The 25,910-nt window shown below is 35.4% G+C and overlaps 2 protein-coding genes across 3 annotated transcripts in view; one reads left to right on the top strand and one right to left on the bottom strand.

Moving 5' to 3' along the window:
* LOC113120701 (cAMP-dependent protein kinase inhibitor beta) overlaps nucleotides 1-23,215 on the bottom strand; it is a 46,000-nt gene extending 22,785 nt beyond the window's left edge. Inside the window, exon 1 of the mRNA XM_026290667.1 lies at nucleotides 23,026-23,215. The gene's annotated coding sequence lies outside the window, so the exon portion shown is untranslated. The remainder of the gene's footprint in view (nucleotides 1-23,025) is intronic.
* Nucleotides 1,814-15,407, top strand: LOC113120700 (sterile alpha motif domain-containing protein 3-like). Of its 2 annotated transcripts, none has more exons than XM_026290666.1 (7): nucleotides 1,814-3,085; nucleotides 3,277-3,477; nucleotides 4,561-5,567; nucleotides 5,686-5,719; nucleotides 6,083-6,152; nucleotides 7,949-8,126; nucleotides 10,952-11,109. In XM_026290666.1, the coding sequence occupies exons 2-7, from the start codon at nucleotides 3,288-3,290 to the stop codon at nucleotides 10,967-10,969; spliced, it is 1,497 nt and encodes a 498-aa protein (XP_026146451.1). In that variant the 5' UTR covers nucleotides 1,814-3,085; nucleotides 3,277-3,287; the 3' UTR covers nucleotides 10,970-11,109. The 2 variants fall into 2 exon arrangements, with proteins under 2 accessions (XP_026146451.1, XP_026146450.1); XM_026290665.1 differs by lacking the exon at nucleotides 5,686-5,719 and adding an exon at nucleotides 14,819-15,407 and having other exon boundaries at nucleotides 1,818-3,085; nucleotides 10,952-11,117.
* Nucleotides 23,216-25,910: the final 2,695 nt, after the last annotated feature.

The following is a 25,910-nucleotide window of genomic DNA, read 5'->3' as shown; positions in this document are numbered from 1 at the left end:
TCACGTTTGATAAGCAGACCTTAGTTTCCAGCACAGTGCATCCCCAGGGAATGATTTTCCCATTGGCTATCTGCCTCCCCAAACAAAGATTGTGCTCATTGACGCAACACTGATGTGCACCGGACGCTGCTGAAATACCAAAGAAAGGCAAAGTGGCATCAATCAGACTTGACATTTCCCAAATCTATATTTGGACTGATGGTAAAGAGCATCAAGCATTTAACCAAACAAAGTCATATTATTTATAAGCTTTTACAAGCTAGTTGCAACCAAATCAGTTGGCTCATCTGCAAAATTGTATGGATTATATCAGAAATGGCAATGAGCTTTCCCAATTTATTTAAAAAAGGACTGATTGCAGTGTTGATTGATGTGATTATTGGTATCTGCCAAGACAAGAATCACTATAAGTATTACTCATACATTTCATTCAGTACTACTTGTGCTACAAACATGAATGGTCTCTCAAATTGCACAGCGTGTGTGCTATTACTTTGATATGTGATCTAACTTACAATTTCCACCAGGAAGATGATAAAACGGTCCAGAAATCTCATAGGAAGGATCTAGGGCCCAGATCATAGAGATGGTGGGCTCTTTTGATTTAACTGAAACGGTTAGCAAACACCACCTAGGAAAGACCATTCCACCATAACAAGACTGTGGATTAGCATTATTGTGACCCAGACTACTAGCATCACTAAAATGTTTGATACAAAAAGGTTCAAATTTAGTTGTAAAAAACAGTGCAGTTGTGTAAAGCATTTGAACAGATTCTCACAGGGATGTTGCACTGTGATAAAAAAATCTATCTGTTCTTTGATTTCTTTTTGCAGAACAATTTTCACGCATCTCAAGGGTTTTCTATAACCTCTTTGAACCAACAATTTTGCTGACTCCAACAATATCCAATGTTTTCTACTGTATATGCAGTTACAAACCACAAGAAAGCAAGAGCAATAAAGTAAATGGGCTCTTTTGCTTTCAAAAAAGAACATCTGAGCAAATCTGCATGGGAGACAATTCGCAAAAAGGGGCTTTCAATAAAATTTAATCAATTAGGGTCATTTATCTAAAGCTTTATTTAGAAAATCAATGTAATGCTACACTTAAATGCTCCTGCATTAAATTAGTCCATGCTAGCTATTTTTCTTTTAATGATTTTATCAGTCAGAGAGTTAGAGGGCTCTCTGCTGTTACTTTGCACAAATGTTAATGCCGCCACTCCTATCCAGTACAAAAACACCTTTGAAAGATTTATGACAGACTGTATAGAAAATGGCATGAAAGGACAGGAAGGCAAAATAACACTGATCAATAGCAATACAGCCATAAGCAACTGACACAGAAGCTTGACCTTCAATCTAAAGCCCCTAAAAGTGTTCAATTAGAGGGGAAACACTATCAAAAATCCTCATGACTACATATGCACATTTATGCTACACTGTAAAAAATGGCTGTGAAATCTACAGTTATTTACTGTCGATTTCACAGTAACATTACTGTATAAGATTTTTACAGTAAAATATTGTAAAGTTTACAGTAAGACTGTAAAAATCACAGTAGTCCAAGCATTACAGTTGAAATCACAGTAGTCAAAGCATTACTGTAAAAAAAATCACAATTTAGCCACTATAGTACTGTAAATAGTAAAGTAAACTACTGTAATTTTCCTTTTTTTATCATATGTTTCTTTGTACCCCTTTTACATGGACGGCTCCATATTATTGTTGTTCATAATTCATTACCGGAATATGATGTAAATACTCGATGGTGAGCTTTAAGTAAAAGTGTAATATTAATAAATTAAAATGTGTCATGTAACTTGTACTCTGATGCACCTGCTGCAGGTTTCTATTCCATACAATATATATTTTTTAAAGAATTCACATAAGATTCCGAGAATATTTTTTGTTTGTTTGTTTGTTTGTTTTGTGACTGTAAATGGGTGTTTGGGTGTAAATGGGTGTTAACAGGGCAATAAAATATTTGATAAGCCTTATCTTAAACTTCTCCAAAGTCTCCACTGACATGGTCTAACAATATAGGCTTCATAAACGCATAATTTTTTGAGATATCATCCTCAGATTTGAACTGAAGCATGACCATTGGTTATAGTTGCAATAGTATATTCACATAATTATGTATATTAATATTTAAATATTAATATTTTATACATTTAATAAATATAATCTTAATATTTGTTGTTTTTATTTTTGAGCTTATATATCTCAATATTAATAACATCTGATTAATTTTGAGTTTTAAACTTGAGCCAAAACTCTCAAGCTTTGTAAATATATGTTGGTTATGTGTCTATTCAGAATGACTTATGAGCAGCAGCCTTTTTATTTTGGGTAGGCTATGTCATGTGCATTACTTGCCAAAATTGGGGCTGTCTGGTTAACTCATAAATACGTACCATGGGATTTTTATTTTACAAACATCAGTGTTATATATATTTTTTTCTTCGGAAGCAGGCGAGATAAAGGTGCAAGTTTCCAGAGCTGTTTGGCGAAATCAAAGCGCCAGAGTGGGCGGAGTTTACCCAGTCTAGAACGATCTAGTATCTGTGGGGGAAAAAAGCGCGAAAGAGGCAGCAGCACTTGAATTTCTGACTCGTCGTCAGTGACAGACAAGTTCCGTTAATTCTCAAATCTAAATTTCTTTACACACGGCTTTGTCTTGTATTTATTTTGTTTTCGTCTTTGTGTTGATTTCTTTAACTTTTTTACTGAGAGGAATTCAGCGACAACGTTTCCGTGAGAGCTCCGACGGAGACGTCTTCGCAGCCGTTAACGTTAAGCTCCGTTAATAACAGACTATTACTCAAATTTACGTTTCTTTATACACGGATTTGTCTTGTGGTTGTAAAGTTATTTATTTTGTTTTCGTCTTTGTGTTGATATCTTTCACTTTTTGCCTGAGAGGAATTCAGCGAAAACGTTTCCGTGAGAGATCCGACGGAGACGTTTTCACAGGCTTTAACGTTAATGTATTTTTCCCACCCGTGGCCTCTGCCGGAGTTTTCATCTTGGAATCGCGGATCCTTCACAGACTGCTTATCGGGACTTCCAGAAAATCAGTAAGTAACTTTACCATCACTACTTAGAGCAAAAATAAAAAATAAAATAAAAAAAAGAAAGTTCAGTGCCACACCCTTGTCAGGCTGTGGAAAGCCAACAGCCTGTAGAGAACCTTGCAGATTATTACCCTCTTTCTGTATATAATCAATTTGGTCTTAATCTTGTTGCTCTGCATCATTCTGTGTTTCAGAAGAATGAGTAATGGACTCCATTGAGAAGGCAATACAGGCCGTGCTACCACAGCTAGATGAAGCAAAGCTTGAAACTTTAGTCAATGAGTTGGTGAAAGTAGGTGTTGAAGGACCAGATGATCTGCAGTTTATTCAAGAAGATGACATCAAACATCTGCTTACACCCATTCAGTGCAGAAAAATTATTCATTCCTTGAAAGGTGAGATTAGTTCTTTCAATTAACATATATTAGTTGATCCACTACAATTAATAACTAAATAAATCCGCAATCATTCAATCATAATTTTGTAAAAAAATAAAATAAATAAAGTGGTTATATGTGGATGTTAGTGTATACCTGGTCCAAGATTCTGTCCCCTTTGGTCAGGCAGGTGACATGTTGATAGAACTTGAGGAGTACAGATTGAGGTTAGAATTATTGAAATCCCCCGCGGCAATAAATGCCCTTCTGGATGTGCAGTTTGCTGTTTGCTAATGGCAGCATATAAAGCCAAATTTGCTTTAAAAAAAAAAAAAAAAAAAAAAAAAAAAGATGGTATATACGGGAAAAATAAAAACTATATTCTTGCCTCTGCAATGCTGTCTCTGCACTAGATACAGTTATTCCACGCAAAACTACAGACCCACAGCTTTCCAAAGAGCCTAATCACTTGATTATAGGCCCAAGTATGTAAGAACACTGCAATACAGTACAGAAGGATAGTGGTCGCATTGCAATTGAAAACAGCATTTAAGATATTGCCCATATTCCCCCATCCATGCAGATCACATAGTCATGCATTGCATTTGCTCTTTTTTTATACACATTGATTTTAATATACACCTGCAATGCGGCTGAAAAAAAGCACATCATCAAAAATATTTCAATGTTAACATGTAAAATAATTTTCTTGTTTGCCATCAGTTGACCTCAAATCACCCATCTGGGCTGATTAGTAATTGAGATGAAGCCATGACAACCATTTTTGAAATGACCCTTTTCCCAAGGTCAGATTTAAATACATTTTAGTCTGTTATTTAGTATTTTTTATAGTTTTTATATTTGAACTGTACCAGAATCCAAAAAAAACAAAAAAAAAAACATTTTATATAAATATTGTTGGTTTAACCCTATATTGACCTACCTATAAGGACTTGACGGCCACCATTTTGATTTTATTTTATTTTTTAAGTTTTAGTATAAGTACATCTGATACTATTGTAAACCACTAAGAAACCTTTTGTTAGATTTTTTTTTTAGGGTCAAACCTTATTTTCACCTGACTATTCTGTGCTTTCACAGTGTGTAATGCAGGTCCTTCCAATCCCCAGCTGATCCCTTCATCGTCTGAGCCACTGTCAGTTGCCTATTCCAGCACATGCCCCATATCATCTGTAAGCACCATCTCTGCATGGGTGAACAGTTTTGAGGTGCCATGGAACAAAGTGAGGCTGACTCTTAGAAGAGCAGTAGATGCTGGTGAGAGGCCAGCTCCGGATGACCGCAGACACTTGATAAAAGTCACTGTTGATGCGATGAGAGAGCGTTCCTTGAACCCTACTCGCAGAGAGTGTGTGGTAGTGGCTAAAGCTATAACTCAAAAATATCCAAATAGCTTTTTAGACAAAAATGAAGAGGGGGACCTAATTGGATGTGGGTATTTCAGCATTATAAATCAGCTCAAAACCAGAGTAGAATATTTGAATCGAGGCAACTCTCTTTCCCGTCTGAGGAAGCACAAACGCACCCAGAGAGATGATGAGGATGGTGATGATGACCAGCCAGCAGTAGCTACATGTGCAAGAATCGACAGTTATGGGTGTGTTCGTTGGCAGCCAGCGGACTATCCAGATGGGGAAACATCAGCATCATTAGAGGAAAAGAAGCTTGAGATGATTGATATATTCAGCCGAGAGGGACTAAAGGGCGCTGAGAGAGGAAGGGTAGAAGACCTAATGGCAATCACTTATGCCAAACAGCGGGAATACATCAACGCAAAGCCTTCCCCAAGCATTCTGAATGTGGGTAAAGAGTGGCCATTTCTCTTTTCACAGAAGTTTTTATTGTCACACTTCACCACTCTCACCAATGTTGAACTATACACAAGACTGAATGAAGATATGGACAAAAAGGGTAAAAGACTCCTGGATTTCTTCAGTAGTCAGATTACAAAGTGGAGGAAAGAAGTAAGAGCTGTTCTGAAGGAAGCCATAAAGAAAGGCCGAGAAGGATCTGATGGCCTAGCAGCGATGCTTGTGATGTTGGCACACTTCAAAGAGCAAGAGGAGTCACTTTTTCTCATTGCTGATGTAAGTTCCTTAATTATCTTTTATTTGGAGTTTTCAACAATTAATTGTCACATTTATTGTGGAAGAATCATTTTCCCTGATTAGAGTGCCCCCCCCCCCCCCCCAATTGTTAATGCAGGTTGACGAACCTCCAGTTTTTCAAGTAAATACAGGTTTGTGTCAGGTTTATGTTAATGGTGGTTGAGCACTTTTTCCTTGATAGACCTCACCTCACATTATAACCCACATGGTGCAAGCTTCTATCTCAATTCCTGGGTAAATGCTGGGTAAAGTCACTGTTGTCCACTGTGAGCACAATATTTTAATTAAGAGAAAATTGATGTAGTGTTGTAATTGATAAAGATATTGTGGTACTTAGTTAATTTTTTGTGTAAACCTTTCACAAACCTTCAGAGCAAAAAAAAAGGACCATTGCTCATTGCTTCCTTATCAACAAATTTCAAAAAGCTTTTTCTATCCTAGAGATAATATACAGTCTACCTTGTTTCAAGTAACTCTTATCTTTGCTGGCATAGGAGACTACCACTCCCGCAGACGCAGAGGCCCAGCTGTCTCTCCCAGTCACTCCAAGGATCATCATGCTCGGTAAGTTTCACATTCAATGTTAACGAATCCTTTGAATGTATAGGGCACAAGCAAAGCAAAGTTTCTGGAAAACACTAGTGAATGTGTGTTGTGTCATTTTCTGCTTCTGCACCAGTCAGTAACAGCACAGTCACTCCAAATTTAAGTTATGTGGAGTAATCTCTCATCTTTAGTAGCCACCTATAATGTCGTGATTGCTATTTCAGATTGCTTGCTATGCCTGTATCACTCATTGTTTTTCTATCACCAAACCAGTTATTGCTGCTTAAAGGATTAGTTCACCTCAAAATGAAAATTTCCTAATAATTTACTCTCACCCCAATGCCATCCAAGATATCCATGTCTTTCTTTCCTCAGTGGAAGAAAAATTAAGCCTGAGGAAAACATTTCTGGATTTTTCTTTGAATAATGGACTTCAATTGTAACCAACGTTTTGAAGTCCAAATCAATGCAGTTCAATTGTTAGGATTGAGTTGGGAACTAAATCATCACATCGAAAGGTCGCGCTCCATTTCGCCGGCCATCTTTGCGTATTTCCACCGGCGATATCGAGCGCAACCTTTCGACTTGATGTAGTTCCCAGTTCAATCCTAACAATTGTAGTTAAAAAGTATATAAATTATTATTCTTTTTTTTTTAGAAAATGACCAATCATTTCGCTAGATAAGACCCTAATCCTCAGCTGGGATCCTGCACAGCCCGTTGAAGCACTTCAAAGATCTTTGAAACTACATTGATTTAGACTTCAAAACGTTGGTTACAATTGAAGTCCATTATTTGAAGAAAAATCCAGAAATGTTTTACTCAGACTTAATTTCTCTTCCACTGAGGAAAGAAAGACATGGATATCTTGGATGGCATTGGGGTGAGTAAATTATTAGGAAATTTTCATTTTGAGGTGAACTAATCCTTTAAAGGGTTAGTTCAGCCAGAAATAAAAATTATGTCATTAATGACTCACCCTCATGTCGTTCCAAACCTGTAAGACCTCTTCGGAACACAGTTTAAGATATTTTAGGTTTAGTCCGAGAGCTTTCTGACCCTCCATTGAGAATGTATGTACGGTACACTGTCCACGTCCAGAAAGGTAATAAAAACATCATCAAAGTAGTCCATGTGACATCAGAGGGTCCGTCACAATTTGTTGAAGCATCGAATATACATTTTGCTCCAAAATAAAAAAAATTACGACTTTATTCAGCATTTTCTTCTCTTCCGGGTCTGTTGTGAGCGCGTTCACAACACTGCAGTGACGCCCCTGACATACAATGCTGCTGACGTGTTTTCTTTGTTATTGGTTGCACCAGAAAACACGTCAGCAGCGTCGTACGTCAACAGTCGTGTTCACAACAGACACGGAAGAGAAGACAATCCTGAATAAAGTCGTAATTTTTTTTATTTTTGGAGCAGAATGTATTTTCGATGTTTCAATAAATTCTAACGGACCCTCTGATGTCACATGGACTACTTTGATGATGTTTTTATTACCTTTCTGGACATGGACAGTAGACCGTACACACAGCTTCAATGGAGAGACTGAGAGCTCTCGGACTAAATCTAAAATATCTTAAACTGTGTTCCGAAGATAAATGGAGGTCTTATGGGTTTGGAACGACATGAGGGTGAGTCATTAATGACATAATTTTCATTTTTGGCTGAACTAACCCTTTAATGCACTGCTTCGAAGATATGTATGCTCCCTGCCCTGTTTTTACAATAATTTATGTGGAGAAAATCTTTTATAGAATGTATTGCTATGAAATATAATTTTTGTGATGACTCTTGTCTTTACTAAGGAGAGACAATCCTGACTGCAAAAAAATGGATGCTGTCGATCGAGGGGAGGGTCGTAATCCCACCTGGTGCTCACATGGCAGACTTCACCACTGCCTTGGCCGCTCTTTTCGCCTGTTACTATGTATTCAAGCTAGAGTATCAGGTGGAAGCCAGCACAACACTGGAGTTTGTTCAGAGGTATTTTTTATCTTAAATAGTTTGATTGCAGTGTAAAAGCAAATTGACAATTTAAAAGCTGTTCAAAATCATCTTCTCCCTTTAAAATTAGGGGTGTGAACTGATACTGGTCTCACGGTTCGGTTCGATTGCGATTATCATGTCATCGATTCAGTTCAATTCGATATCACAATGCATCGCGATGCACCGCATTCTCAATTTGACATTTTTCTTCAAAAGTGATGTGTGCGCACGTGTGTGTGCTCGCCTGTTCAAACAGTGACATTCCAGTTGGGAGTAAAGCTTGTTTATGCCATTAAGAAAAGAAAAATCTGTCATATAAATTGTTTTAAAGAAATATTCATTTAAAAGCAGCGTTTATTAATCGGTGTATTATGTTACCATTAAAGATGCACGCATCAACCGTCACTGAGTCCGCTGTTGAAGGTTACGATCATCCATTTATAATCACGCATAACAACACAGAATAATAGTAATTTGAACATCGGGTGCGGATACTTAAGTCAGAGAAAATTGTTGGGGCGGGTGGATGATTTATTTTTGGTTGTGGATTCGGCGTTGGAGCTTGTCCGTGCATCTCTAAAAGCAATCAGACTCTGCCAGGCGTTAACAGCTCGGGGTGAAAACGGCTAACGTGGTTTATCAAGTTAGTGGTATTACCTCCTGCATATTCTATTTGTGCGTGACATGAGCGCACACAGTGCGTCTTCTGCAGGATGTGCTTACCAGGTTGTTCATAAAAGCTGAAATGTGCCCAGATGTAGGCTTTAAAAGTAGTTGGAGCATCTTTAATTACTCGCACTCGCGTCTCGCCTCCCTCTGCCATTGTATGCTACCGCGACAAATGACGTCAGAAAAGTGTCAGTACATTATAATCGGTTATGGTCTATTACTGAGCCGATACCGTATCGCCCTCATCTGCATCGTAGAAACGATAAATTTTGACACCCCTATTTAAAATGTTATGTAATTGGGCTGGGCGATATGGCTGAAAACTGATATTTTTATGACCTATTTAAAATAAGGACCAGGAGAAAAATATATTACATTTAAACATTTTTATTTTAAACTTAAAGGATTAGTTCACCTCAAAATGAAAATTTCTTTCTTTCTTAGTGGAAAAGAAATTTAAGTTTTTTGAGGAAATAATAGCAACCAACTGAGTTATTTGCCATTGAAGTCCATTATATGAAAAAAAAATCCTGAAATGTTTTCCTCAAAAAACTTATTTTCTATTGAAGAAAGAAAGACGTGGATATCTTGGATGGCATTGGGGTGAGTAAATGATTAGGAAATTTTCATTTTGGGGTGAACTAATCCTTTAACCTTCCTCTGATTCATAGGTGTGATTGGCAAAGTACAAAAAAGCAGGAAAATATAATGCGCACCTATCATGACGCAGTGACAGCACGTGTGATTATTCCAGTAGTTAGGACATCGCACAAGATTTGTGTTAACACAGAACACATTTCATCACTGGATAGTGTTTGTCGTTTATTTAAAGTGTGGTTTATGTCAGCTGAATGTGCTGAACGCTTTTCAGAGAAGATGAGGCAACGTTATTTTAGTACAATTCACACCCAGCGGTAATTCAGGGAAAAAAATCTCTGAATGCTTCACGTGAAACTTCGGTCTTCTGACCTATCATTGTGTCAGTTCTCAATTGATTTTGATGGTAATATCAATTTTAATTAATATGCGCGAAGAAGGGAGAGAGAGCAAGACAGTTTGAAGACTGTGAGAGTGTGCGCGCGATGTCGGAGGAGGGGCTCTCTTTCTCTCTCTGCTCGTTCTCTCAGTAACATGCGCTTGCCTGTCAGAATTGGCGCAGCAGTCAGTCATCTTATCCACATCACTCACCGATCAAACAAGGCTTTCCACTAATCACTCCACGTTATTGAAGAATCCAACATGAGACAACGATATGGTGCAACTAAACTGTTACATGATTGGCTGGTAGTGTGTTACTCCCTATGTTGCTAGGTTACCAGAGAGTGAGTGCCTTTGTTCATGCAAAGAAAAAGAAAAAAATCAAACGTTTTATCGAACGCATTTTTTATTGATATTGATTACATGTCTATCGCGATACATATTGTTAATGTTTTATGGCCCAGCCCTATTATGTAAAGTATCTGAGTATCTAAATAGTGTAGGTTGAAGCCTCCTAACAACTTGAATGCTTTAGGAGGACTGTTGGGCATGTACACACTATATTTTTTACATAAAACCTTTTGGTAGTAATTAAGCTCTTAATTCTTCATTTTTTTTCAGGCCATCTGATGTTGAGAATATATCTTCTGGTTGAAGAATTGTAGCTTGTTCAGGAGGTTCTTTGTTGTTTTCCACGTCTCAGATCTTTAAAGGAGTATGGTGTTAATGCTTGAGTCGAATAGCCGTAGTTTGGTCTTGAGTGTCAAATGCAGCTCTTGCCTTGCCCATTCTTGTGGTTAACCATCAAGCTGGCCAGTGTCTTTCTGTTTGCACTTTGATCGTTGTGCTAATGTGGAGACCTGTCTCAGCTGACTTCTGTTCTACCCCTCTCAGTTTCTCTTACATTTGTTGGTGTTTTTGGGACAGTAATGTGATATAATCTGCAAAGTCTAGTTGTCAGTGGCTTGCCGCATGATCTAGTCGGCCGCATGATTTGTCGACCTTTGAAGAGGAATGGTAATCGAGAAAGTAGACAGCCTTGACTAACTCCTGTTGAGATGTGAAATGCCTCAGCTGGCCTTTATGTATGATTCTACATTGCTCACTGCACTTACAGTTATTCATTAATGTGCGCATATTGTCCCATCCCCTAATTCCTATACTCATGTTCATAGGTTTTTAGTCAGGATTAATCCTGACTCCAACAAGTGCACTGCCAAGGAGCAGATGAGCAAGACGACTGGGAGAGTGGTGAAGCGGAAGACTTCATACATGAACCCCCATGTCATGTCCTTCATCAGGGACTTCACGGAGTTCTATTTGCTAACTGACTAGATACAGGTGAGGTTCTGATAATAGCTTTAATAATAATTATAATACAATTAATAATATAGGTATCTGTGGGTTTAATATAATCATAATTTGATAATAATAATAATAATTATTAGGAATGCACCAATACTGGTATCGATATCGGGGCCGATACTAAGCTCAATGTTCTCGTAAAAATGATTTTTTTTACTCCGATACCAACAATCGATACCAGGCTTGTAAATAGTGTTTGTGTTTAGAAAAAGAAACACTGACAACAGAGGGTATAATGGGGATAAAAAAGGCAGTATATGAAGTAAATCTATCTTACTAGTGAAATATTAAAAGAAATATAGTAACACACATTGCTTTGGTGCGCGAGCTGATAAGAGAAAAACGTGCTGTGGCTTGAGCGTGCAGCGGGACAGACGCGTGAGCTAGTCGAGCGCATCCATTTATCCAAACATCATTGGAAAGTTTGTAGTTCGGTCAGATGTAAATGGCAAAGAAAGTCAAACAAGACAATGTAGCTTATCAACGTTAACTGACGAGAGAGAGAGACTTGTTGATTGCTCTTGATTGACTAAATCATATATGTAAGTAAAACATAAACTGTTACCTTATTTATTAGGGCTGGGTAAAAAAAATATAGATTTTTATTTTATTTTAATTGATTCTCATTTTTGTAAAACTGATACTGATTCTTAAACATTTTCATCGAGACATCAGTAGCTATATTACTAATATCAGTGATACACGCCTTCATTCATAAAATATTCCATTAACATATAGGGCTGGGTAGGGGTGGGTACCGAAAGCTGGTATTAAACGGGCCCCGGGGCTGAATTTTGAAAGACCGCTGTATCGATAAGCTCGGACGTTATCGGTTCTGCTGTCGGTACTTGGAAAAATACACGTAATGTTATTATTGCTATAAAGACGTTTTATTTCGCCAACCTTTTCTATATACCATAATATTAAACCATTTGTCTGTGATGCATTTTTGCTATTCGCAGTCCGAGAGAGAGAGAGAGATCTCCACAGTGCGCACATGACAGCCCTAATGAGTGACGTTGGAGGACAGAACTAAACATTCAAACATAGCCTGGTTACACTTCAGATTTGTGATTACTCTGATTTTATTTTAGATTTTGGCTTCCAAAGATTATAATAATAATATATTTGAGGTAAAACCATTAAAAACTATAGCTGCATTCTGTATAGCGCAACTTAATTCCCTTTGCAGCAGTAGGCTACGCTCTCATTTTTCCCTACAACTTAAATGTACCGACAGAATCAGATTCAGCATTCAGTGATTGTTGTAAAATGCAGTCTAGCTACTGTTGCTAAATTGCGGGACGTTTTAATAATAAAAAGAGCTATTAATAGCACGAAAATATGCTCATGAGATGCTGTTCCCAAGGTGGCGCACGCAACGAGATGAGCAAATTATACTTTCAGTTTCATGTGCACGTCTTAACTAGCAAATGTACACAAAAATATGTCTAAAATGGACATAGGTATAGAAATAGTTGTCAGAAAATATAGCGCATCAGTCGCCTATTAGATCTGCACTCGGTCTTAAAGGTCAGTGTCTAATAAACATGCTAAAGATTGCACCATTACTGTGAATTAAACAAAAAAAAGGCTTAAATGAATAACTTCAGCTTTAAATAAGCATTAATCTATCTATGATAAACTATGCAGCGTTATTTTACATTTGATTGCTTTACTAGAATTCTGTTTAGACCATACCTGAACAGTAGTAGACCTTCCTGAAATTAAAGCACTGTGTAGGCCTATATAATGTGTATCTTTGTTAATTGTTTATCTTTTGTTTTATATATATATATATATATATAATCAAAGAGTACCGACAAGAATACCGTTAAAGTATCGGATCGATCGATCGAAGCCGTATAGGTAAGAGTAGTAATACCATTAAAACCTTAACGATTCAGATGTTCCAATTCGATTTTGATTCGCAAGCTTTCGATTCTTGATTTTAAATTAATAATAAGAAATTAAGAGCCACAAACCTGTATATTAAACTCTTTTTATTTTAGGTACACTTGGGTACATTAAAACAGAACCCAACTCTATATTTCAAATGAATAGAGAGGATTTTTATGCAAGTCAGAACAGTCGCTTGCCTTGATCAAACATCATTTACATACATAAAATCTCACAGCATTAGCTGTAACATGGAGGCTGCAAGCCTATGAACAGTGTAGGAAAACTAATAACGGCTTCTGGGTGATAGATAAATATCAGGGCCTGAATTTCTGTGATATTTTTTTTTTTAGAATTTGTGTGGATTAATATACTCAACCTACAGGCTAAAGTGAAGCAGTGTTTGCAGGAATTTACCGCATTATAAGTGGGAGACCAACAGGAATGATTAAAATGATGCGCATAATACCACGCCGAAATTAGAGCCCTGAATATGGAAAAAAATCGATTCGTGGTCCCTAATAATCGATTTTGAATCGACCACATTTTAAAAAACGATTAATCGATAATAAAAAATTTTGCCCAGCCCTATTAACATAAAGCCATAAAACTTAAAAATCTGTGTTTCCCACACATAGACTAATTCGTTTCCACATTGCGTTTCATTATTCATTAAAAAAATATATATATTGTTAAAAGAAAATGATTAACTCACCCTCCATTTCTCTCAGCCGCCAAAACAAATTTTTGTCCCGCCAAAGCCATTTGAATGGTGTGATGTAGATGACTGCTGCACTTGTGACAGGGCGCATGTTACTGATAGAACGAGCAGAGAGCCCTGGCAGCGCACGCACTCTCACAGTCGTCAAACTGTCTTGCTCTCTCTCGCTCCCTCAGGCATGTTCCTGTGGCTCAGTGTTGTAGAGCATTGCATTAGCAGCGCAAAAGGTTATGGGTTCAATTCCCAGGAGAACACATGTTAGGAAATAAATGTTAGCCTGAATGCACTGCAAGTCACTTTGGATAAAAGCGTCTGCTAAATGCATAAATGTAAATCTAAATATTAATCAAAATCAATTGAGAATTGACATGATGGTAAAAGATCGGAAGACCGAAGTTCATGTCGAGCATTCAGAGATTTTGTTTCCCCTGAATTACCGCTGGGTGTGAATTGTGCTAAAGAAAACATTGCCTTATGTACTCTGAAAATTGTTCCGCATCAGCTGAAATAAAAACACTTTCAATAAACAAACAAAAAACTATCCAGTGATGAAATGTTTCCTGTGTTGACAAAAATCTTGTGCAATGTCCTAAACTCCCGGGATAATAAAACGCGTGCCATAGTCCGCTACTGACATGTCCGATTCTCGAACTAATGACTCTTTTGAACCGATTACATTTAATGAATGGTTAAAACAACTGATCTGTCCAACACTGAACTCGCGAGTCGTCTGAATCGGTGTATAACAAATTGGTAACACTTATACAATAGTAACTAATACAATATGGTTCCATTTATTAAACTGGTTAACTACATTAGTTAACATTAACTAATAATAAACTGCACTTCTACAGCATTTATAAATCTTTCTAAATGTTAATTTCACTATTTACTAGTAGCCTACATTATTAAAATAAAAAGTTGTATTTGTTAAAAGAACAGTCCACTTTTTTTTGGAAATAGGCTCATTTTACAACTCCCCCAGAGTTAAACAGTTGAGTTTTACCATTTTCGAAACCATTCAGCTGATCTAATGTGTTTTCTTCTTTAATTTCAGGGCTCCAACTAGGATTCTAGGTCTCCAAGGTCAGGGCATGCAAGAGGCCATAGTGGCAGGGGAAGTTTATTTTCCTTTCTGTTTTAAATGTTCATGCAAATGTTAAATATTTAATTTTTTTTTAATGTTCAATATTTTATTTTATTTCAGTATTGCCATAGTGTTATTTATTACTCTTTAGAATGTGGTAATAATCAGTTATTTGCACAGCTTCAAAGTAGTTAAATTTTTTGACCGTGTTGTATCAATTTGCGTTATTGTTCTGCCATAGCAACCAGTCATGTGGAATTAGTGAATGAACTTGAAATGAAATAGCCTCATTTTGTAAAATTTTCTTAAGTCAGTAATTAAATTTAGCAACAGTAGAATACGCAGATAATAGACTTCACGCCATTAAAAATTACAAACACAGAATGTTCGTTAACTTTGGATGGCATAATGGCATGTTGTCCAATGTCAATTATCCCTTTATGTTGTACCTGTTTTGTCATTCCTGTTCACCAAATGTTTTTAAATAAATAACTGTTAACAATTTTCTTATTGTCTGCAGTTGATTGCAGGGTTTTAGAATATGGGTGATTCTTTTAATGATGGCTAATATTAAATCACAGTGATACAGTATTTAAATTGTACAGTGAGAAACTGAATTTACAGTGATTAACTGTTATCTACTGCTTATAGTACTGTATTGCATACAATACATAAAAACAGTGCTTAACTGTTTTTTGTATGTAAATACAACTAAAATCAGTGTTTCATTGTTTTTTTTGTATTTTACAGTGAATACACAAAATACTGTAAATGGAAGTACAGTACCCTTACTGTAAAACGTATTCACAGTAACTTACTGGCAACAATTAGCCAGTAAGTTACTGTAAATACAACTAAAATCACAGTATTTAATTGTTTTTGATTTCACAGTGTATACATAAAATACTGTAAATGGAAGTACAGTACCCTTACTGTGAAACATATTCACAGTAACTTACTGGCAACAATTAGCCAGTAAGTTACTGTAAATACAACTAAAATCACAGTATTTAATTGTGTTTGATTTCACAGTGTATTCATAAAATACTGTAAATAGAATTACAGTACCCTTACTGTAAAACGTATTCACAGTAACTTACTGGCTAATTGTTGCCAGTAAGTTACTGTAAATTTTACGGTACATTTTTTACAGTGTATATATATATATATATATATATATATATATATATATATATATATATATATATATATATATATATCAAAATCAGCAAAAGACCAATGATATGCAAGTGCAAGTCTCAGCAACTATAACACAGTTCACATAGCATGTTTTTTATATATATAATAAAAAGAAAACAGATAGAATAGAAAAAGAATAGCACAAGCAAGTCTTACAGGCCTTTTTTTGCTTTTGTTAATTTTATAATAGATAAAAAGAAAAGTAGATAGGCTAATTTTTTGAGATAGGAATTTTGGGTTTTCATGAGCTGTATGCCAAAATCATCAGTATTAAAACAATAAAAGACCTGAAATATTTGGTTGGTGTGTTAGTTGGTGTGCAATGAATCTAGAATATATGAAAGTTAAATTTTTATCATTACATTACGGAAAATAATGAACTTCATCACAATATGCTGTCAGACTTGACATTTCCCAAATCTATATTTGGACTGATGGTAAAGAGCATCAAGCATTTAACCAAACAAAGTCATATTATTTATAAGCTTTTACAAGCTAGTTGCAACCAAATCAGTTGGCTCATCTGCAAAATTGTATGGATTATATCAGAAATGGCAATGAGCTTTCCCAATTTATTTAAAAAAGGACTGATTGCAGTGTTGATTGATGTGATTATTGGTATCTGCCAAGACAAGAATCACTATAAGTATTACTCATACATTTCATTCAGTACTACTTGTGCTACAAACATGAATGGTCTCTCAAATTGCACAGCGTGTGTGCTATTACTTTGATATGTGATCTAACTTACAATTTCCACCAGGAAGATGATAAAACGGTCCAGAAATCTCATAGGAAGGATCTAGGGCCCAGATCATAGAGATGGTGGGCTCTTTTGATTTAACTGAAACGGTTAGCAAACACCACCTAGGAAAGACCATTCCACCATAACAAGACTGTGGATTAGCATTATTGTGACCCAGACTACTAGCATCACTAAAATGTTTGATACAAAAAGGTTCAAATTTAGTTGTAAAAAACAGTGCAGTTGTGTAAAGCATTTGAACAGATTCTCACAGGGATGTTGCACTGTGATAAAAAAATCTATCTGTTCTTTGATTTCTTTTTGCAGAACAATTTTCACGCATCTCAAGGGTTTTCTATAACCTCTTTGAACCAACAATTTTGCTGACTCCAACAATATCCAATGTTTTCTACTGTATATGCAGTTACAAACCACAAGAAAGCAAGAGCAATAAAGTAAATGGGCTCTTTTGCTTTCAAAAAAGAACATCTGAGCAAATCTGCATGGGAGACAATTCGCAAAAAGGGGCTTTCAATAAAATTTAATCAATTAGGGTCATTTATCTAAAGCTTTATTTAGAAAATCAATGTAATGCTACACTTAAATGCTCCTGCATTAAATTAGTCCATGCTAGCTATTTTTCTTTTAATGATTTTATCAGTCAGAGAGTTAGAGGGCTCTCTGCTGTTACTTTGCACAAATGTTAATGCCGCCACTCCTATCCAGTACAAAAACACCTTTGAAAGATTTATGACAGACTGTATAGAAAATGGCATGAAAGGACAGGAAGGCAAAATAACACTGATCAATAGCAATACAGCCATAAGCAACTGACACAGAAGCTTGACCTTCAATCTAAAGCCCCTAAAAGTGTTCAATTAGAGGGGAAACACTATCAAAAATCCTCATGACTACATATGCACATTTATGCTATATATATATATATATATATATATATATATATATATATATATATATATATATATATATATATATATCAAAATCAGCAAAAGACCAATGATATGCAAGTGCAAGTCTCAGCAACTATAACACAGTTCACATAGCATGTTTTTTATATATATAATAAAAAGAAAACAGATAGAATAGAAAAAGAATAGCACAAGCAAGTCTTACAGGCCTTTTTTTGCTTTTGTTAATTTTATAATAGATAAAAAGAAAAGTAGATAGGCTACAAAAAGATTAGAAAAGCTAGCGGTTTTGTGTGTGTGTGTGTGTGTGTGTGTGTGTACAGTATTTACTGTATATAAATATAGGCTAATAATTAATGGCTAATTAGACAATTAGTCATTATAATGACTAATAATTATTGTTTTTTTTATGAATCAACGCAAGGAGTGTAGTCATTCATAGAGTTTTCATTTTTTTCTAATAAAAGTGTAGACCGATTTGTGAACAAATGGAGTATAGTCCGAAATCAAACATACAGCCTACTGCTCAAACCTTAGTTTTGCCAGTATTTCGACAATATTAATGCAGTGTTGTCACATGGTTTGTTTGTTTAGTATATCAAACACATTTATTGGGCTGCATATGCATATGCTACATATTTAAAATGTATTTTGGTAATAGAATTGCTTTTTTTTCTTTTTTGCTAAAATTGTATTACTACTTTTATAATTATTAATAACATACGCCATTACATTCCAATTTAATTTTTATTTATTTATTAATAGTAACAAAATGGTGATTCTCAGCAACAGCAATCATTCTTGTGACATAAACGACAACAAATCACTTTCAGAATGGGAAAGGGGCTTAACACAAGGATCAAAGGATTTAAAATACTCTCAGTATGTTGCACTTGGCCAAACATAAAATGTCAGCAAGACAGGCCTTTAAAAACAGCATTGATTGTATTTTACAACACCATACACCTACAGTCTAGGTTTATGACACACATAGTGTGCCATGCACGAAGACACTATGCTTTCATAAATAATTCACATCTGCGAGGGTTCCAGTGTACGATCGATAAGAGCTCCTTGTGAATGTGACTCCTTACTCTCCCGTCACTGGCAATTTATCCAGTGCAATCACAGACACAGGCTTTATTTGACAGAAAGTGAGAGTTTTAAAGCTGCACAACATGCAACAATCTGTTTTATTTACTTGACATATGGTACGTACAGCTCAGAGCAGACAATAAAATAAGGCGCTGTCTTGGTCCAAGACATTTTGACAGTTAGCAAGGGAAGATCAAACTGAAAGCCAGGATACCATGGTCCAAAGATTGCTGCAGTGTATTTTTAGGTCCAATATGATGATGTGGTTAAATCCGGCGATTTAAGATAAGAGATAGCAGTGAGACCTCTGGCCCTTTATAACCCTCCGGTGCCAGACTTTACACAAGCCCTGCTACAGTGTATCGTAGAGTCTAGGATTAGACTTTATCTCTAGAACACTGTGTGGTCTTTAACTCCTAATTGAAGGAGAAACACCACACAATGCACCCCATATGATGAGATGCATGAAAGCCCAATTATCGTTAGCAGTGTGCACCTCTACAAACCACCGTTGACCCATCAGTGTCACTCCTAGAAAAAAAAATATTATTAAGAGTTACAATAAAGGGTACTTCGAAAAAAATCTTCAAACAGGCCTAATTGCAAATTCTTAATTTGACCAAGTCAAAAATAACAAGTCAACTTATAATCTACTGTGAAAAAACATGATTTGACGTCCAGAATTCTAAATGTATATATAATTCATCTTTTTGACAACTAGATGGCCACAGAATACAATAACTATTCGTTTAATTTGAAATTGTTAATTTAAAAATGTTTGTGCCACTAGCAGGTATCTAGCTAAATTGCACAAACAGTAATTGTTTTCAAACAATCCATCTTTGTTTGGATACATAAATTCTAAAAAGGCTACACAAAACATTGTAAGTTGTTTAAGTATTATATATACAGTAAATGCCGGAAAAATTTGCAGTAGCTCTACTTCAAGCTGCATTTGGCAAAAAACTTACTGTTAAGTAATAACTATCTATGATTGCTTGTGTTGCATGCTGCAATGCTTTTTATTGTTCATTAACAGGAGAATATTTATGTTATGTATGGACCAAGTGGAGGAATGAATGGAGAGTTAAGCTCGCTTGGGATCTCTCCAGTATAACACTAGAACAGAAGCTGTCATGCCTTTCACTACAGCCTTGATGATACTTTGAGGGAGGCTGAAACAGAATGAATATCAGCTGTTAAAAGATAAGAGCGGGAGAGAGAGAGAGAGAGAGAGAGAGAGAAGCTGTGCTGCTTCAAGGCCAAATTTTGATCGGCTGCATATTGTCAGCTTAAATCAGTTTAATCTTTTCAAATGCCTGATCTAAAAGACTAGAAAGGATTTTGGGTTACAAATAAGCACCTGAACCCCCCGGTGCTTTGTAGTAATAATAATATGTTTCAATTTACTCATTATTACATTAATCTGTTTAGAATGCGTGTCACTTTAAAATGTATTGACTGTAATCCTCCTCAAACTCCTGAGGCTAATTTTGAATCAACAAAAAATGCAGTATATATGAAAGCTTATTGTCGCAAGGGGATCAAAAATAAAAAAGCTAACTGTGACTTTTTATCTTACAATTCAGGATTTTTTTTCACAATTGTTTATAATTTGCTATTCTGAAAAATACAATTGTGGTACTGTGAGATTAAACGTTGCACTTTACGTTTTTTTAATTCCGTGGTGGAAACAAAAAAATTCAAATTGTGAGATATGAAGACAGAATTCAGATTTTATTTATTTATCTCCAGAATTGCAAGAAAAAAAATCATAATCGTGAGATAGCAACTCAAAATGGTGAGAAAAGAAGTTTGAAATGTGAGATAACGTGTTTCTAGGGCGGAAATAAGCCTAAAAACATAGAAGTTCGTAATTTCTTATGTTTTCAAACCTTTTTCTAAACACTCCCAATGGTCAGTAAACAGATGGTCCAGTCTCCAAACTTGCACTATTGTTGGTGTGGCTGGATTGCAATAGAACAACATTTTGCGGACTCGACATATTAATGGCTTAAAATGCTTTCAATAAATCAATATATGCAGAAACATTATTCTAACGTTAGACATTACACCAAAGAATCTTGGAGCTGCATTTTACAGCTATTGCATAACGACTCAGTTTTCATCACTTGGGATTTGATATAATTAAACTATTTCTGGCTTATGATTTTCTAACTACAGCATTTCGTGAAAAACCTAAAATAGCCTAAAGAAATAAAACAACAAGACTCGGCATCAAATCTGCTTTTTTAGTATAATTGCCGGCCTTGTGTCATATGTGTGAAAGCAGACGAGCAAGTGAGACCATGCAGCACCAGCGGTAATGGAGAAAATAAAATGTGCCAAACGATACTGTCTAGTCCCATGAGAACAATTAACTTTATGAACAGGCAGACACCTCTGCAAAGTTTCTGTTATCATCAACAAGGCCAATTAAAAATAGATGCTCCATGGGCGGCACTCAGCAGGGTGCTATGTATCACAGCACAACATTCACACACCTCTTTTTTGACCGAGACACGTTCTGCCATTGAGATTAACAGCTACTATATCACAACAGTTTTATCGTGAATTTTGATGCATGCTCCATAGATAGAAGTGTCTAACTGCAGTTAAAAATCTAGAAAACAAAAGATAGCCTTAATACTTATCATGCATGTTAGTTATTATATTCAGTAAGTGTGCTGATAATAAAATAACAGCTTTTGGAAACTAGATACTACCCTCTATCAGTAAATCTTGTGAGGGTCACTGAGCTGTTCTGGGAAAAGATGGGACGTATCAATGTGTAATTTCATGTGTGATTTAACCCTGCTGGAGGCTCATTTATTATCACAGCACAGCAACATGACAATCAGCAGCACCAATGTAGTGTACAAAAATAGATGCATCCATAACGACAGACAAGCGGACCATATACCAGCCTGTAAATGCAGGACTCATTATAATAGATAGGACATGGTGCCCGTTTTAAAATAAATCCCTCTAGATGAGAAGATAATGAAACTGTAGTGTCTCCTAGGCAACTTTAACCACCTTTGACTTAGTATGTTGCAATCAAATGATCACAAATGTCACAGTATCTGTTCTGCTCATCGTACCCAGGGAATGGAAAAAATAATTAAAAATGGTGGTGTGTTTGGGGGGGGGGGGTCATAAAATGTTAATGACTTAAGAAAATTAAACATTTGAATTTATTATTGTTTTTAATTATTTTAATTGTAGTCTATTTGTGTTTGGAAATGATAACTTTGACAAGGAAAGTGCTTTTTAGCCCACAATAGTTTTACATTAGCTTTTTTATGTGCATTATTTTACAACCATGAAGCATCATTACTGGAGACATGAATTGTTTACATACAAATTCATAAAGTGCAACAGCAATAATCCCTGCTGGAAAATCCAGTTTGAACTGTTTCGAAACTGTTTCCAGCTGGTCCAAACTGGTCATTATCTGGCTGACCAGCAATCATGCTCTAAAAACCAATTTGATTGACTTAACCTGATATGTCCAACTGGTAGCCGGTTTGTTGATGCATAAGTCTAATGTGATGCATGGACCACCTAATGAGCACCTTTGACCAGTTAGAAGCCAGCTATAATAGAAACGATCTAATTGTACTATATCAAATCAAAGGTCATGGTGATTTCAGATGCATACAGGCTACAGCAGAAATAAATAATGTAGTCAAATAATAATTAAAAGTCTACAGTTCAGTTCTAGCATAACCTTATCTCTAAACCTCGTTGTGAAGAATGCAACAGCCTCTTTTCAACATGTAAACCAGCCAAATGCAAATATCATTCATATTCAGTAAGTGAATTTAAATAAAAACAAGAATTCTGTTTATATAGTTCATTTCTTCGTGTGTCAGACGCGTAGGGAATATTGCATGACCACAGTGCATATGATCTGGCAGATGACACTCGAATAGGAACAATAGATTTTCCCTACGACAACTGGGACTGCTTAACTACCATCCATACTCATTCAAAGCACGTGGTTCATTCATTTAGTAATTGTGCTGTCGTTTAAACGGCATGTAAATGAACGGACAGCTGTAATGTATCAGTGAGCATCTGGAAAGAGCAACGCACACAGAGAAGTTCAAAGCGCGCAGTGATGCTCTCCACATACGCGTCTGACACATCTCTCTAACCTTCAGTCTTTCTTGAGACAGTCCTGCAGCAGAGCTTTTACTCACTCCGAACGTGAAGCAACTCCTCGAAGCAGAGTTATCCGGGAGAACACTCCGAATCAGTACCAACAGAGGCTATCCTCGAGGGGAACTCCGCGTATTGAGACCATCTTCGTCGTGATTCTCCTTCTCTATCTCTGTCTCTGACACTGAGTCGAGTCCAGCGCGAGCGAGCATCACTACCTCGCGCGCCGCTGACATCACACGAGAGCGCGCATAGCCTAACGCTGCCCGTCATAGTTATACTTTAGACACAGAAAACTATTTATTTATAGTTGCAATTTAGACACAGAAAAGTAAGTTATTTGTCTATATCCAGTTTATGTTTGCATATCTATTTTAATTATTAAATAATATTAAATAATATGTTATTTATAATATACCATAATGTAATATGATAATATATTATACCATAATATTCCCATAAACAAATTAAATGTATTCAATGTGTATATTTATATATTTATCATTCTGGATCATTATAATATAATATAATATAATATAATATAATATAATATAATATAATATAATATAATATAATATAATATGCAAAAAAATTGCACATATACAATTATGTATTTAATATGTGAATGGGAATTATTATATAATTATATATATATATATATATATATATATATATATATATATATATATATATATATATATATATATATATATATATATATATATATATATATATATATATATATATATATATATATATATATATATATATATATTCCCAGATGCATATGTCTAATGGTTCTTCTATAATCAAAGTTGACACCTCATGTTCTATTTTTACCGGATAACTCAGTGACCCACCGCCCTCCGGGTCACACTGTAATCTGTTTCTTACAACTACCTTAAACACCTTATGCAACCACAATCCTCCCTTTAACAAACAAAACCGTAACCCTCTGAACTGGCTGAGGATAATTACTTCTGTACAATCCTGCTCCACACGACCACACAGCAGACACTTCATCCCATTTGTCAATTCTAAAAATAAAACGAACTCTGGTGGCCCAGAGGGCATGTGTTTAATTATGAAATAATAGAGGATGTCTAAGTATTGATCTAAAAGAATGACTTAAAGAGATTTTTGTGAAGAAGAAGTGATTAACTCTCTTGAGGAAAGGCTGGTTGTGCAGGAGCCAGAGGGAGAAATTGCAGCTACCAAGCTGAATAATAATATATTGCTTTGCATAATATGTTGGTTGGTTTTGTTAAAGGTGTTTAAACAAATGATTAGATTCACTGATTAAAACTGACAGATAAACTGGTTTCTGATGTGATGCTCACAGTGACTTGACAGAATTAGAATACAGTGTCATAATCATCCCTGAGATCCATTAACATAATAAGCATTGATTTTTGGAATACAGAAAGATATGAAAACTTTTTACATAATATTAACTGTAAAATGAAAATGTTTCTAGAGTTACACATTTGCCATTTGTCACTTTCCTTGGTTTGGAGAAATTCTGACCAAGTGTATCACAGACCCTTCCATAAGACATTTCTGTACCAATTATAGCTCTTATGTATCACTTGTGCCTCATCTCACAAATAAGCCTAAAGATGGAAGTCATTTTTTAAATTCACTGTGGAAATGAAAAAATAAATTTGTTTAATCCTCACAAATAGCTACTTACAAAATAGGCGAGATTGCAATATTAAGACTTCATGTTAAGAAACAGCATCGAAGTGGATGAATATTACTGCCATTGTAAATTATATGCTGCTTCTAAAAATAGTGCATGCAAATCCAACATTCACATCAGACGTTGACCAATAACATTTCCCGGAGCGACTTTCTCAGAACACAGATATACTAGTGCTCCCCTTTATTTAATAATTTGCCTCATTGCCAGTTATTACTTGGACTTAGCAACAGCTTGACTTCCATGACGACACAGCTGTCTACATTAACTGACTCCAGATTTCCTTGGTTTCTATTTCATTACTGAATAATTTTCAATGCATTATTTATGTAGACTTTTGATTTCACAATAATGTGAATGTGAACATAAATGCTCTGTCTCTTCTCCCAGTGTGTACAATAGCTGCACACTTTCTGAACACAGTGTTGTTGGGTTTATTGTATCATCATACAACATATTACATTTATTGTATCATCATAATCTGTACTGTAAATTATATATATATATTATATACATATATATTAATGTTTATATAAATAAACATGGCACAATAAAAAATAAAATAAAAAAAACAAGGACATAAATCCCAGATTATTGAGCAGCATACAAAAAAAAAAAGAAAGAAAGAAATATTATGAAGCAGGAAACAACAATAAACCCTGTGAAAATCAAGCTGGAACTTTCCATTCTTAAAGGGCCATATAAACAAGATTTAGTCTGTGAAAGGAGCTGTTCAGTTTGGTGTCCTTAAACTTTGAAAAGAATTAGCATTTTTGAGCCATGGATTCCTTAGAGAATTTTCTATGGGTTTTCAAAAAGTCTACATTTATGTAAAATGAGGTCTATGGTTAACATTATTTGAAGAGACTACCTTGTCTTGATCTCATGTAACTTCTGTAACAGACTGCAATAATGTGTGTGTATATATATATTAACATTAACTAATATATATGAAAGGATAACTTTGTGCAATTTAAAACAAAATATGAATAGGGATAGCTGAGGTCAACATTAACAAACTTCCATTGTTTTCGCGCTTTTTTAAAACAATCATTTGTATTTATAATGAATTACCTGCGTTTCATATTCCTCACTTTTTTGTTTTAGATTGAGACTTAAAATGTAAAAAGAAATAAAAAAAAAATCACTTTTTCCAGCGCCTAGCGTCTAGTTACTTGTCTTCGTGAAATATCGATATTTTATTTTGAAATGTGGAATGTAAAA

Source organism: Carassius auratus, chromosome 20, assembly GCF_003368295.1.
Source record: "Carassius auratus strain Wakin chromosome 20, ASM336829v1, whole genome shotgun sequence".
Taxonomy (NCBI): Eukaryota; Metazoa; Chordata; class Actinopteri; order Cypriniformes; family Cyprinidae; genus Carassius; species Carassius auratus.
The sequence above is the reverse complement of the archived record's forward strand: the minus strand, read 5'-3'. Positions and strand labels throughout refer to the sequence as shown.